The sequence below is a fragment of the Cavia porcellus genome, unplaced genomic scaffold, assembly GCF_034190915.1.
Source record: "Cavia porcellus strain 051 isolate PalLab524CR breed Dunkin Hartley unplaced genomic scaffold, mCavPor4.1 scaffold_28, whole genome shotgun sequence".
NCBI lineage: Eukaryota > Metazoa > Chordata > Mammalia > Rodentia > Caviidae > Cavia > Cavia porcellus.
In genome coordinates, this window is record NW_026947511.1 from 9,426,071 (window position 1) to 9,438,605 (window position 12,535).

Below are 12,535 nucleotides of genomic sequence, written 5' to 3' on the forward strand. Positions count from 1 at the left end.
AGATTATGATTTTATAGTTGTGTGGTTTTTTTTTTTTTTTTTTTTTTTTTTTTTTTGTCTTTTTCCTTTTTATCGGTAGCGGGGATTGAACTCACGACTGCCTGCTTGCAAGGCAGGTGCTTATGCCGCTGAGCTAAATCCCCAGCCCCGATTTTATAGTTTTTAATGCTTTGAAGGACAAAGTGTAATATTTATCATCAACAGCACCCTGGTGATATCTTCATCCTTTCATATAACGTGTTTACTCTGCAGTCTAGGGTAGACGTGTATGCGACACATTGTCCTGCTGGAACTTCTGTGCAGAATGCATTACACTGGAGGCAGGTAGGTGCATTGGGGCTGCTCTGGGCTCAGGTGAAATCGGGGTTGGGAAAGCCTGTTGTATTCCTTGAAATGCATCTTTGCAAACCTCTCCCAAGCAGAAGGACGGTCCGCTTGCAAATCTGATGTGTTTTCCCTCCCCAGGGTCCTGTCCTTGTCCTTGTTCTTGTCTTGGCTGTCCTCAGGGAGGTGCAGTGCACCATGCGTAGGTTCACCAAATGCTACTGAAGTTGACTTCTCATTCCTTTCCTTTCCTCTTCCCTCTCTTTCTCTTTCATTTCTTTACTCATAATTCCAGCGTGTATATTTTCTTCTTTTCCTTTTCCCTCCTTCCACCTATTTTTTTTTGTGGAAGTAATGCAGAAATAAAACAAATTATGACTAAAAGCTGGTGGAGCAAAAAGAACAATGAATAGGTTTGGATGAAGAAACCACTACTGCAGCACTGTAACCCAGAACTAAGCCAGCCATGAACATGAGTGGGAGCCATGACTTTTAAAACAGACTTTTAATTATTTCGTCACATGAAGAATATGTGTTTGTTCTGGAACATTCAGAATTTACATGCAACCCAAAGAGAAAATTCTGTAAATGAAAATAAAATTTCTGTATATAAGTACACAAAGATAAAAAATTGTACTTGGAGATATAAAATGTTCCCACATTTTGCTCGGAATATCTTGCTGCATATCTTTGTCAAAGAGAAGCAGATTATGGCTAGAAAAGGTAGATGTGGAAATCAATTAGTTTTCTCCTATTTAGTGTTTCATAATCTGCTTCTTTGAATATCAGGGGCTTCTTTCCACCCCGGGACACACTTTTGATGATTTTTTTCTAGCTAAGTTTCTTTAAATATGAAATAATTTACTATTTGGTTGTAAGTAAAAATGCTATTAATAATCAGTTTTCAAGCTTCTGGGGGTAATTTCTGGGCTTTTAGGAGTCACTGCTTGCATCAGAATCCCTGAACTGCTTTAAAATTATACCACTTAGTAAAATATTATATGAAAAAGCAATCTATTTGTAGGATTTACTAAAGTACATTTATAGTAAAAGTAATGGGTTTACAAGCTTGAATACAATACATGCTTTTAAGAACAAAGACCCCTGTGTCTAATCCCCAGAGATTTTAATTGATTTGGATTAGGGAACTTGATATTTTCTATTTTTTATTTTTTATTTAAAGAGAAAAAGAAAAAAAATAGAAAAAGGGTACAAGTAATACAAAATTTAAAAAATAAACAGTAAGAAATCACTAGTTAATAGATTACATATTCTCATCTTAGAAATATGTTCAGGTTACAAAATTGAAGCATATAAAGTGGACTTTCAAACAGTGAGAGTGCAAATAGTTTTATTCAGTGATCCAAAAAAACTCAGTAATATGGTTATCTATCTTATACACTTAAACATATATGCAGTTATAACCGTTAGAGCACCGTTAGAGCACTTTTTCTTTTCTTTTGTACAATGACAATTACACATTTTGGGTTTTATTACTCCCACAGTTCTTATTACTTTTTTTGAAGAGAGTAGAACCAAATGCGACATATCAGAACAGAGTCAGTCAAATCAAAAGGATGGATATAATAGATAATGTAAAAACAAAATACAAGGTGGTCAACAATGTTTACCATACTGCCTCTTGCTATCTTAAGAAGAATTGCCTATATAATCAGTTATAATAAAATTGAACAAAACAGTAAAGAATAAAACCAAAGCATTGGAGACATTACAGGACTTTAAAAGAATATAATCGTCAACCAGAATGGGTATTATAATGAATCTTATTGTCTTCACAGTTATGCCTATACTTTCAAACTTGGTACTATCAAGCAAAGCAGAATAGGGGAAAGTCAGTCAAAACAAGATGGTGAGGGCAATACAGGATTTCAAATCAAGTTAACAGGAAATCAAAGTGGGTTACTATAATGTATCCTGCTATTTTTTATTTATTTTTCCCTTAATTAAAAAGATAAGAAAAAAGTAAATAATTTTAAAAAGGGGGTATTGAGATAAAAGAGGGCATAACAACAGAACAGCGCAAGTCAAAACATAACCATTTAAGCAAAATAGTGTTTCACCACAAGATATCCTGACATAAAAATAGTTACCATAGTGTCTCTTTCCTTGAAATCTTTGAGTATAACTTCGTATACTGTAGCAACAAACATATCAAGACATTATAAAACCATTCAAGAGAATGACATTATTACAGGGTATTTAGAACCAATAAACAGAAAATGAACAATGGTTTCTGTATAATCTCCTTGTCTATAAAAGTTTTTACTTATATTATCATATATAATAAAATGCAATACGATACAACCTTTTAAGACCGATGGAGACAGAAGAATACAAGTTTGATGGGACTTAAGACAAGGTGATACTAAATCAGCACTAGCTATTATGATGTCTTGTTTTCTCCAAAATAGCTGTTCCTACCATCCGATCTTCTCTGCCTCATTTCTGTTGAGCTCTTTTTCTGTCGTTTGTTGTCAGTATGTCTTCTTTATTTCACTTTCTGCTCCATTCATTGTGGCCTCTCTACCACTATTTCTGGAATCTTGGTATTTTCCTTTTTTAGACTATCCTGCAGTATTCTCTGTAAAGTTGAATTGGTGGTTGCAAATTCCCCTAGTTCCTCTTTATCCTGGAAGCACCTTGTTTTTCCATCAATTTCTAGGGACAGTTGTGCAGGATATATCAATCTTGGCTGGAGGTTATTATCTTTCAAAGCTTGAATTATTTCCCCCCACGCTTTTTGTGATTTGATGGTTTGTGCCGAGGAGTCTGCCATAATTCTGATGGGTGTTCCCTTGTAAGCGATTGTTTCTTGTCTCTGATGGCTTTTAATATTCTGTTCTTATATTGGATTTCTGGAATTTTGATTATTATATGCCTGGGTGTATCTCTGTTTGGGTTGTAGGTGGCTGGGGTCCTGTATGCCTTGTACATCTGAGTATCTTTACCATTTGCTAAATTAGAGAAATTCTCTTGGATTATTTCTGTGAATAGCTTTTATAGTCCATTTGTTTGTGTCCCTACTTCTTCTTTTATGTTCTTAATTCTTAAGTTACAGATCCTCTTATCATCTTCTAGCCTTTGTTGCTATTTGTTTTTTGTTATTTTTAAGAAGTTTTTCGTTTCATGCTCCCATATTACAAATCTGCCCTCCAGTTCAGATAATCTATCCTTAGTTTCTTTCAAGCTGTTAAGCCAGTTTTTGATAGAGTTTTTAGTTTCTTGGTATTCTCTTTGAACCTGCTTCACGTATTCTATGTTTTCTCTTATTTTCTCCATTAAACAATTCTCCCCTTTTTTTCTGTTCTTCTATTCCACCATCTGTTTTTTCTTGGGCGGTGTTTAGCATTTCTCTAACTATTCCACTTATATTTTGCTTCAGGTTGTTAATAACTTTATTTTTGAACTCGTCTATGAGGCTCTCGAGATAGTACTTTATGTCTATTGGTGCCGTGTCTAACATTGCATGTTTCTCAGGATTGGGGGCCGGGGACCCTTTCTTGTTGCTCTTCCCATATTTTTTGTTCCTTTTATACAAGCATATATAGGAGGCCCAGTTTCTTTCTTTGTTGGTTACAGTTTGTTTGAATTGCACCGGCTAGGTGTTCCAGCCCACAGCAGTGTACTAGGGAGACAAAGACCTGGGCAGCCTATGCTGGGCCCACCCCTCCAGGTGAACCTACCAAAGGCTTCACTGCTAGGGTGCACCTCCAGGAGCTGTGACCTGGTTTGGGCTAGCTTACTGAGTCTTAGTCAGCGGTGTCACCCAAGCCAGGCACTCCCCACCAGTCCCACTTGAGAGGGGAATATGTGACTGAAGTCACTGCAGCATCCTGTTCCAGCTAGTCTGCCCAGTCCCACTATGTCCTTTGTGAAGCCTCCTACTCTATGGAAGGGTTCCCGATCCACTCACTCACCACAGGTCGATGCAGGGCTCCCGGCCAGTCCCTCTTTCAACTCCATTCCCCACTTCCCACTGTCAGAGCTTTCGCATCTCTTTCTTTGCCATGCCAATTGGGAAGCAGCAGCGGCTGCAGGAAATTCAAATCGCAACTTCCAGTGGCGTGGGGTCCAGCTTCTGCGCTGAGACCTTATCTGTTCCTGTTCTATCATCGAGATTGCATTTCCAGTTGGTTTCTCTTAGTTTAGTTCATTCCTGGGTCGGCAAAGTATATCTCCCCTTGCTTAGGACTTCTTGTCCGGCACCATTCCTGGATTTTAAGTGCGGTTTCTCAGAGAGCCACCGAAGCTGCTACTATCTATCTGCCATGTTCTCCTGGAAGTCGATATATTCTATTTTAACAGCTTTTTGAAATGCAATTGACATAGTGTTTTAAATAACATACTTTTATATATTTTGAGACAGGGAAACACCTGCTAAGCCTCACACCTAAACTGAGTTAGTGAAGATATCCATCTTCCTAGAATGTTCCCTTATTAGCCCCTTTCTTTACAGTTCTGGCAATTGAACTCATGGCCTTTGCACTGAGCGGCATCCACAGCCCTTTTCATTTTGTAAATTTTGAGACAGATGTCACTAAGTTGCTCAGGCTGAGCTCAAACTTGTGATCCTCCTTCATTCTCCCAGAGTTCTGGGGTTATAAGCATCCACCGTCATAGTCAGTTCATTCATTGCTCTTTTCTAACTGCCTCTTTCCCCTCCCAATGATCTGCTTTCTGTCATGTGCATCAGTGTGTATTTTCTCGTTTGTCTAAGTATAGCCATACACTTTCCACCCAGTGTGCTTGTTTGGAGATTCAGCCACATTATATACATAGCAGTAGCTCCGTCCTTTTTGTTCTTAAGGATTCACATTTTTAAAAACTGCATGGCAGAATTTTCTTCATAACTAGATTTGGGAGTGATGCATTTGGAACATCTCTGATGCTTTCATCTCCTTCCCCAGTTGTCCCTGGAGCACTTCTATAGGCAGAATGGCACCAAACACTTAGCACAGGAGCCCCTCTCACTGAGGCTCCTTTCCAAGGAGCCAGGACCTGATTGGAGGCTCTTAGCTCATTACAGTGACCAGAAAGAAGAATGTTAAATGCCTCTTCTAAGCTCCAGCTTAGAAGAGGGCTTGTGGAATGCAAGTCCATTGTGCCATCCTGGCAGCATTCCCTGACCCCTTAAGCAATGCCCCAGACCTTCAGCTGCCATTCTCCTCAGTCAGATTTCAGTTTAAAAATCAATCTTTTGTTTTCTTCATGTACTGTGACAATCAAATTCCCATACATTTTTGAGAATGTGTATTGCCTACCTAGTAGAAATATTTCCAAAAGGTACAATTTTCTTAACAGAATGCTCTTAGAGATGCAGAAAGGATGACTAAGTTAGGTTGAAAGCAGATGCTAAACTAGTCACCAGCTTAGTGACCGCTAGCTGCGCACATGTGATAACATTGCATGCCTCAGCAAAGTGCCAGTGTCTGCCAGACCTGCTGTGAGAGCTGTGGGAATGTGGAAAGCATGGCTGTCTGAAGACCACTCTGCCGTCTATTACATAATGGCATTGTTTCACTGTGTGTCTCAGGCCTCCCAGAACTGGATCTGTGGGAGAGTGACTTCTGTTCTTTTTCCAGCCCTTGATTCAAGCAGCTGGCCAATGTCAAAAGCTTCAGGCTGAGATCCAGGAGCGTCAAAGGCTTCAGGCTGTGGTCCAGGGCCTGTTGCAACCTTGTAGTTTGGGTTAACCACACTGGAATGTGCCTTGTGAACATTTCCAAAGCCCCATTCACCGAAGAAGGCAGCCTTGTCTGTTGTCCTTCTGCCTCCCTTTGGTCAGTGTAAGAACAGCCTTGTTGGCTATGGGCCGCTTCTGATGGTCGACCAGAAACCTCCATTCTGGGGGTAGATCCCTGAGAGTGTGCGAGCCTGGCGCTGCAGGCTGGAGGCCCAGTTCAGGTACGGAGTTTGAAGGCTCTACTGTCCTACAGAGGTGTCCTTTACTGCTACTTCGAGTACATTCAGAAGTTCACTTTTTGTTTAAATAATTAGCATTCACTTATCAACTTCCCAAATCTAGTTGTCTAGGCTTTTAAAGGTAGTTTATAAATCTTCCTATTTTCTTTAAAAAAACAGATGAATTTCACAGGTCCTTCAAGCTAATGCTTATTATATTCTGACCTTTGTGGTGGCCATACCAAGTTGCTTCTGTTGGGAGAAGGCCAATCCTAACACATCTTTGCAGCGTTAGTCACAGTTACTTAAGGCACTAATAAAAATGCGGATTCTGAGGCCTATCCAAGTCTTTTTGGGAGATTCTGGGGGAGTGTTCCTGGAATCTACATTTTAGTTAGCTAATTTATACTTTTTTTTTCTTTTTTATCGGTACCGGGGACTGCCTGCTTGCAAGGCAGGTGCTTATGCCGCTGAGCTAAATCTCCAGCCTCTAGTTAGCTAATTTAGATCATTCTGTTGTCCTTCATTATTCTGAAATTTACTATGTTTTTTTGGAAAACAATATCCAAAACGTATAGTTGATTGGCTTTTACGAATGCTGTAAAATAATTTAGTATAATTTGTGTTGTACATGTAATATATGTTTATTGAAAGTTTAGCATGTCTTTACTACCAAACAGTAATCACTACTAGTAATTTGGTATAATCTCACTTTCTGATATCATTTCCATTACAAAAGTAGGATCATACTGCCTATGAACTTTTTAAGTAACTGTCAGTTAAACAGTGTAGTATTTGTTAGATACAGGCGAAGTTGCTGTTTCGGAAAACCTAAAATATATCCACTAAATCAATAGTTTTTCTCTGAGATTAGTGTGGAGGTTAGCAGCTCAGGCTGGTGGGAGAGGAAGGTTGTTATCACGCTGCATGAGGTCATGCAGGCTCCCAAATTTCAACTTCGCTCTTGGGGTGCTGCCCTTCCTGCCTAGTTGAAGCTGGCTCACTTCATCCTCCATAGTGAGGCGGGAGAGAGGAAGCCTTGTGGCTTTGCCTACCAGGATAGCTGCGAAGGTCACCTCAGGTCACCTCAAGCCACAGCTGTGCTGCTCACAGGGAGACGAGGATGGTTTCTGTCCTGGCAGTTTTGAGTAGGCTTTAGGAATTCCATTACTGAAAGGACAAAGGCACGAATGGGCACTAGGATCAGGTAGTTTTTGCCATAATAAAAGAAAATATGCTTTTACAGGTCAGTAAATAAATTTTTAATATACTGATAGTGAAAAACAGTCTTCCGTCGTGTAAGTTTTATTTTTTCTGTATTTTTTTCTTGCATCATAGTTTCATTGCCATGGTCAGCCGTACTGGGAGAAATAGTCTTGTATAATATATCTATCCTATAATCAAGAAGATTATTTTCTTAAAATGATACATGTATTCCACAGAAGTGGACATAGTAGTGAGAGGGTAAGGATATCTTCAAGGTTTCAGATACATGTCATGCTTTCGAAAAATTTAATCTATTTGCATTTTCATAACCATTAGAGACTTAATAATTTTAAAAATACCACTTTAAAGCTGTATATTTTAATACTGTAATCCTTTTTTCCTGATATTTATCTACTGAGGATTATTACAAAAACACATACATAGTACATATTTAATTTCATGAATTTTTCACTTAGCATTATTTATGGGAATGATTTATAAATATTTTTTTGTTTATATTTTTATTATAATTATGAGAGTACCATACTGCTTTTGTATATTTGCGGAGTATCTACTATTGGACTTTAACCTTTCGAATTACTTAGATTAAGTAATCTCCACACTTCCCTCCTTTGGACATGTCCTTTTAGGTGAGTCCTTGGAAGTCCTGAATGACTGAGCTCAAAAGTCAAATTCAGTCTGTGTTCTGTACTCACTCCTGATGCTTGATATAAATGCTGAAGACATACGGGAGAAGGGAGTAACCTGGCATGTCTGTGCCAGGGCAGGGCAACTCACACTTGTGAATTTTCACTGACAATTAGAAAAAAAGAGCAATGTGGTCATATGTTCTATAAAGCCATATTTTGTTAAATATGCCGTGTGTTTAATATGTATTTAATGTGTCTCATTTGCAATGGCAAAAGAGATGGTGAAAGCATTTTTCCTGTAGCAGTCATCTTTAGTATCCAATCCCACGAGGCCTTTTATTGTATCAAACAGAATTTTATACAATTGTTTAGAACTGAAACTTCACCTGTGGGCACTTTTTTCTTTTCTTCTTGTGCCAGGCGCCACCACATGGCCAAAACTTGCAGTTTCTAATTTATTTGATCTGTCAGTTTAGGGTTTAACTCCTGACATACTTTAACTTGGAGGTGTGGTGGAAGTAAGAATTTGCATTATTTTAAATTTCACAAAGAAATGACTTTTGTTGATGTCACACTTTTCCAAATAGACATAGGTTAAAATTTTATACATACTGTCATTTCATAGTTCTAGTATCCCTAATTAATTAAAATTGTACTGGCTTGTAAAATGTTTGGTGATTGTAGTGCTACTAGACTCAAAAACAGTATTAAATCAATAAAATCACTAAAATGTGAAAAATAACATAGTAGAAAATTATATAAACATATAGAAATATATATGTCAGGTATCTCCTAACAGTAAAAATATATTCTGGAGGAATGTGTGTTAGATAATTTCATCATTATTCGTATATAATAGAGTATACCCGCACAGACTACACAGCTACAATATAATTCATTGATATACTCTTTCAGGACGATTATAATAGTAACTCATTGAAGTCTGAAATGGCATTTTGTGACACATGACCCTGTGAGTGTTTATCTCCAAGGAAAATCATTATCTTGTTGAAAAAATTTAAGATGCAGACTTCAGTGGGAAATAGCCATGCAGATGAAGTTTATCAACAGGAGCAGCTGTGGGTCCAGGGCAGCTCAGCTCTGCGTGGGTGACTGCTTCCGTGGGTCATGTAGTACTGGTTTTCCAGTCCGTGAGAACTGAGTCATGTGATAAAGCAAACCAAAAGAATGCATTTTATTTTAAATAATGGTTTGGAAATGGAGAGGATATCTGGATTTTGGTATAAGATTGATTTCTGAGGATGCAAGCAACTCTCACAACCTTTGAAGTTATTTCAGTCTACAATGTCAGATAACATTTTTCTAATTCATCTTCTTTTTAGACTTTTAGATACCAAAAGTTTCAAGCCTTTGACTGGGGAAGCAGTACCAAGAATTACTTTCATTACAACCAGGTAAAGTTTTCATTCTTTGCATTAGAATGGGCCCTGAGAACTCCTCCAGGAAGTGCCCAGGTTGTCAGGACTCTGGGTGGGCTCCTGCTTTCGGAAGGTTGACTAGGCAGTGTTAGATTCCCTCAGTCCGCTTCAGGATGACCCAGGCTTTGCATTGTGGTTGTACGCTGGGTGTCCTCCCTTTCTCCTTCTCCTGGTTACAGGAATGAATCGGCACTGTTATGCATTATGCTGAGTGATCATGGGTGCACCCTTCATCCGTAACCTGCCACCTTTGGGACCCTAGCCGTATTACATTGCTTGTGTTTCTTCTTCTCCCTGCAAGTTCGTGTTCTGTATGTTCAGTGAACTAAACTATGCAACATTTTACTTATTTCTTCGATATCTTGTTATATAAATGTAGTTATCTCTGATTTAAAGGTGGAAAAACTGTGGCTTGGGATTTAGCTCAGTGGGACTATGCCTGTTTAGTAAGCATAAGCTATTAAGTTCAATTCCTCATACAGAGAGAGGAAGAGAGAGAGAGAGAGAGAGGGAGGGAGGAAGGAAAAATGAGTTTTAGAGAACTTCTATGACTTGTCTTACTCCAAGAAAGTATTACTCCAAAGACCTTTCCAAATTACTTGTTCTCCTGTAGCAGCTACTCCCTGATGAGAAAAATGGTTTCTTCACTGGGTATTAAACAGTCATGATAGTACCAGTGTGCAGTAACACAGATTCTTTCATTGCAGGTTGGATTACTTTTTGCTGTGGTAAAGGCAACCTGAAAGGGTTCTGAAACAGATTTCAAAAATTCAGTCTCTTATGCTCAGATCAGACTTCCTAGACAGTGTTTTATGGAGATTGTGTTCAGTGTGACTTTGAAAATTGTAACAATTATTTCTGCGTCTCTCTCTGCATGCAGACTTACCCGCCTGTGTACAGAGTGAAAGACATGTTCGTGCCCACTGCGCTCTGGAGCGGAGGCCACGATTGGCTCGCAGATGCCAGCGATGTCAGCCTCTTACTGACTCAGATCCCCAACCTGGTGTACCACAAGAAAATTCCTGAGTGGGATCATATTGACTTTATCTGGGGCTTGGATGCCCCTGGGAAGATGTACAATGAAATCATTAATCTGATGAGGAAATATCCATGAAAACAAAATTTCAGACCTGTGCCAGCAAGTCATCTGAAAATGTGTTTGCTTGATTTCTGAAAGATACTGATTTTTCCTTTCCCACATCTTTTGTGTGCAAGAAAATTATGACTTTGAAGATGCCCAGTCCTCCATAGTTAGAATTCAAACCACATCAGCTATATTTTACCTACTTATAGGTGAATATGAAGCTAGTGTCACTAACGTCTTTTTAAGTCTTGAAAAAATGCCATTGACATATGAGAAGACCTGTATAACTATTTTGTCTCTCCTTACAATTTAAAATCTATTCTATTGTTTTTTTTTAACCCCTACCCAGGATAAATTAATACATGCAATACACTGTGTTGGTTATTGCTAAACAATCTGTCACTGACTTAAGCACAGTATAAAAGTATTGAGTTCTCATCTCCTTTTCTTAAAGGACTCCTTTGTCTAATTGTCTTATATTAGAGATCTAAATAAAACTTTGTCTTATTTTTATATTTTAGATACTTTATCATGTTCAGTGCTGTCATGTGCCAGTAGTAAAGATTCTATAATGAATTTTATTAGACCACAATAACAAATGTTTAGAAAATGCTTAAATTGCTCAGGGCAAGCAAAATAGCTTGCTGGGATCTTGAAGCACAGATTGCACTGACTTAAAAAACCTCAGTTATTAACAACTTGAAAACTGATACATTCAGCTGTCTGTATTTGTGGACTCTAGATTGCATAGCAGGCAGTCTGTTTGTCTCAGGAGAAAAGTGCTCTGGAGAGACTGTATGGAACTCTGAACCAACTGCTGTCACTCAGTGGTGATGTCATTGTGAAGCCAAAGCCCTGTGGTCCCCCGTGAAGTGTCCTAGTTCATTTTCACTCATATAAAATGTGAATATGAATGTTTTCAGATTAAAGTTTAGCTCAGGAATTCATTTCATATTTTACTTTAGTCTTGTGTGTATTTTTGTAACCCTGCTTTGCATTCCAGTATCTGGAAGCCTGTATTTATCTGCTTTTCTTGCAGCATTGTTTATTTCCTTGTGACGCTGTCAGGTGGACAAAAAGACAATTGATATATTTTTCTGATGTAGTTACTTTCACTGCAATAACAATGTTAGTATTGGCTACATGCAGATAAAATCCTACTGTAACAGTAAATGATTTCACTGAAACTTTTCAATAAAACTGAGATTCATAGGACTTAAGAATTGTCTGTTTTCTCTCTTTTTTTTAAAGTGACTATTTCATTCTTCCTGTTCTCTTCTCACAGGGCTTTTCTTTCTCATCTCCCCTTCCTCCCTCCTCCTTGTGCACCTCATTGATGCTGACTATGAATCTTTGTTCTTCTCTTAGGGGAAGAAGGAAAGGGTCCCGAATCCAAGGAGGGCTGGGGGGTAGTTTGGAAACTCAGGCTCAGATGTTACCTTGCGTGGGCCGTGTTAATGAGGCCACGAGTGGGGATCAGACAGTAATGAAACCTCTAGAGGCAGGGCTGGCCACGGTAGGACCGCAGGGCTGAGGAATTAACATCCTTGAACAAAGGAGAGAACTGAAGCCAGCAGAGACAGCATGTATCATACGGGCCCTCAAACACAGATTTGAGGCCCTGTGCCCTGTGTACTTGAGGGCAGAAGATATATGTTAATCATCTCTATGACCCAAAGTCTAACTGAGAGCCTGCAGGATAGTGAGTCAATAAATGTATATGGATTGACAAACTGAAACAGTGAGCTTCTACATTTATGAAATGAAATTAGAAACAGAAGTAACATGTGGGAGAGTCTTGATACAGAATTGGTGTGATTTTCATATGGCAGCTATAGAAAACATTGAAGTCATACCACATAGGGTATGTGCATCACCTTGTGGCCATATATTCCTCCAAGGAGCTATCC

At 38.6% G+C, this 12,535-nt stretch overlaps 1 protein-coding gene across 2 annotated transcripts in view; it reads left to right on the forward strand.

The window, feature by feature from the left end:
- The window catches only part of Lipa (lipase A, lysosomal acid type), a 37,539-nt gene extending 25,691 nt beyond the window's left edge, over positions 1-11,848 (forward strand). For both annotated transcript variants that reach the window (XM_003473550.5, XM_063239484.1), the window contains exons 8-10: positions 253-324; positions 9,446-9,517; positions 10,422-11,848. In XM_003473550.5, the coding sequence (XP_003473598.2) occupies positions 253-324; positions 9,446-9,517; positions 10,422-10,655 (378 nt within the window). In that variant the 3' untranslated portion in view covers positions 10,656-11,848. The remainder of the gene's footprint in view (positions 1-252; positions 325-9,445; positions 9,518-10,421) is intronic.
- Positions 11,849-12,535: the final 687 nt, after the last annotated feature.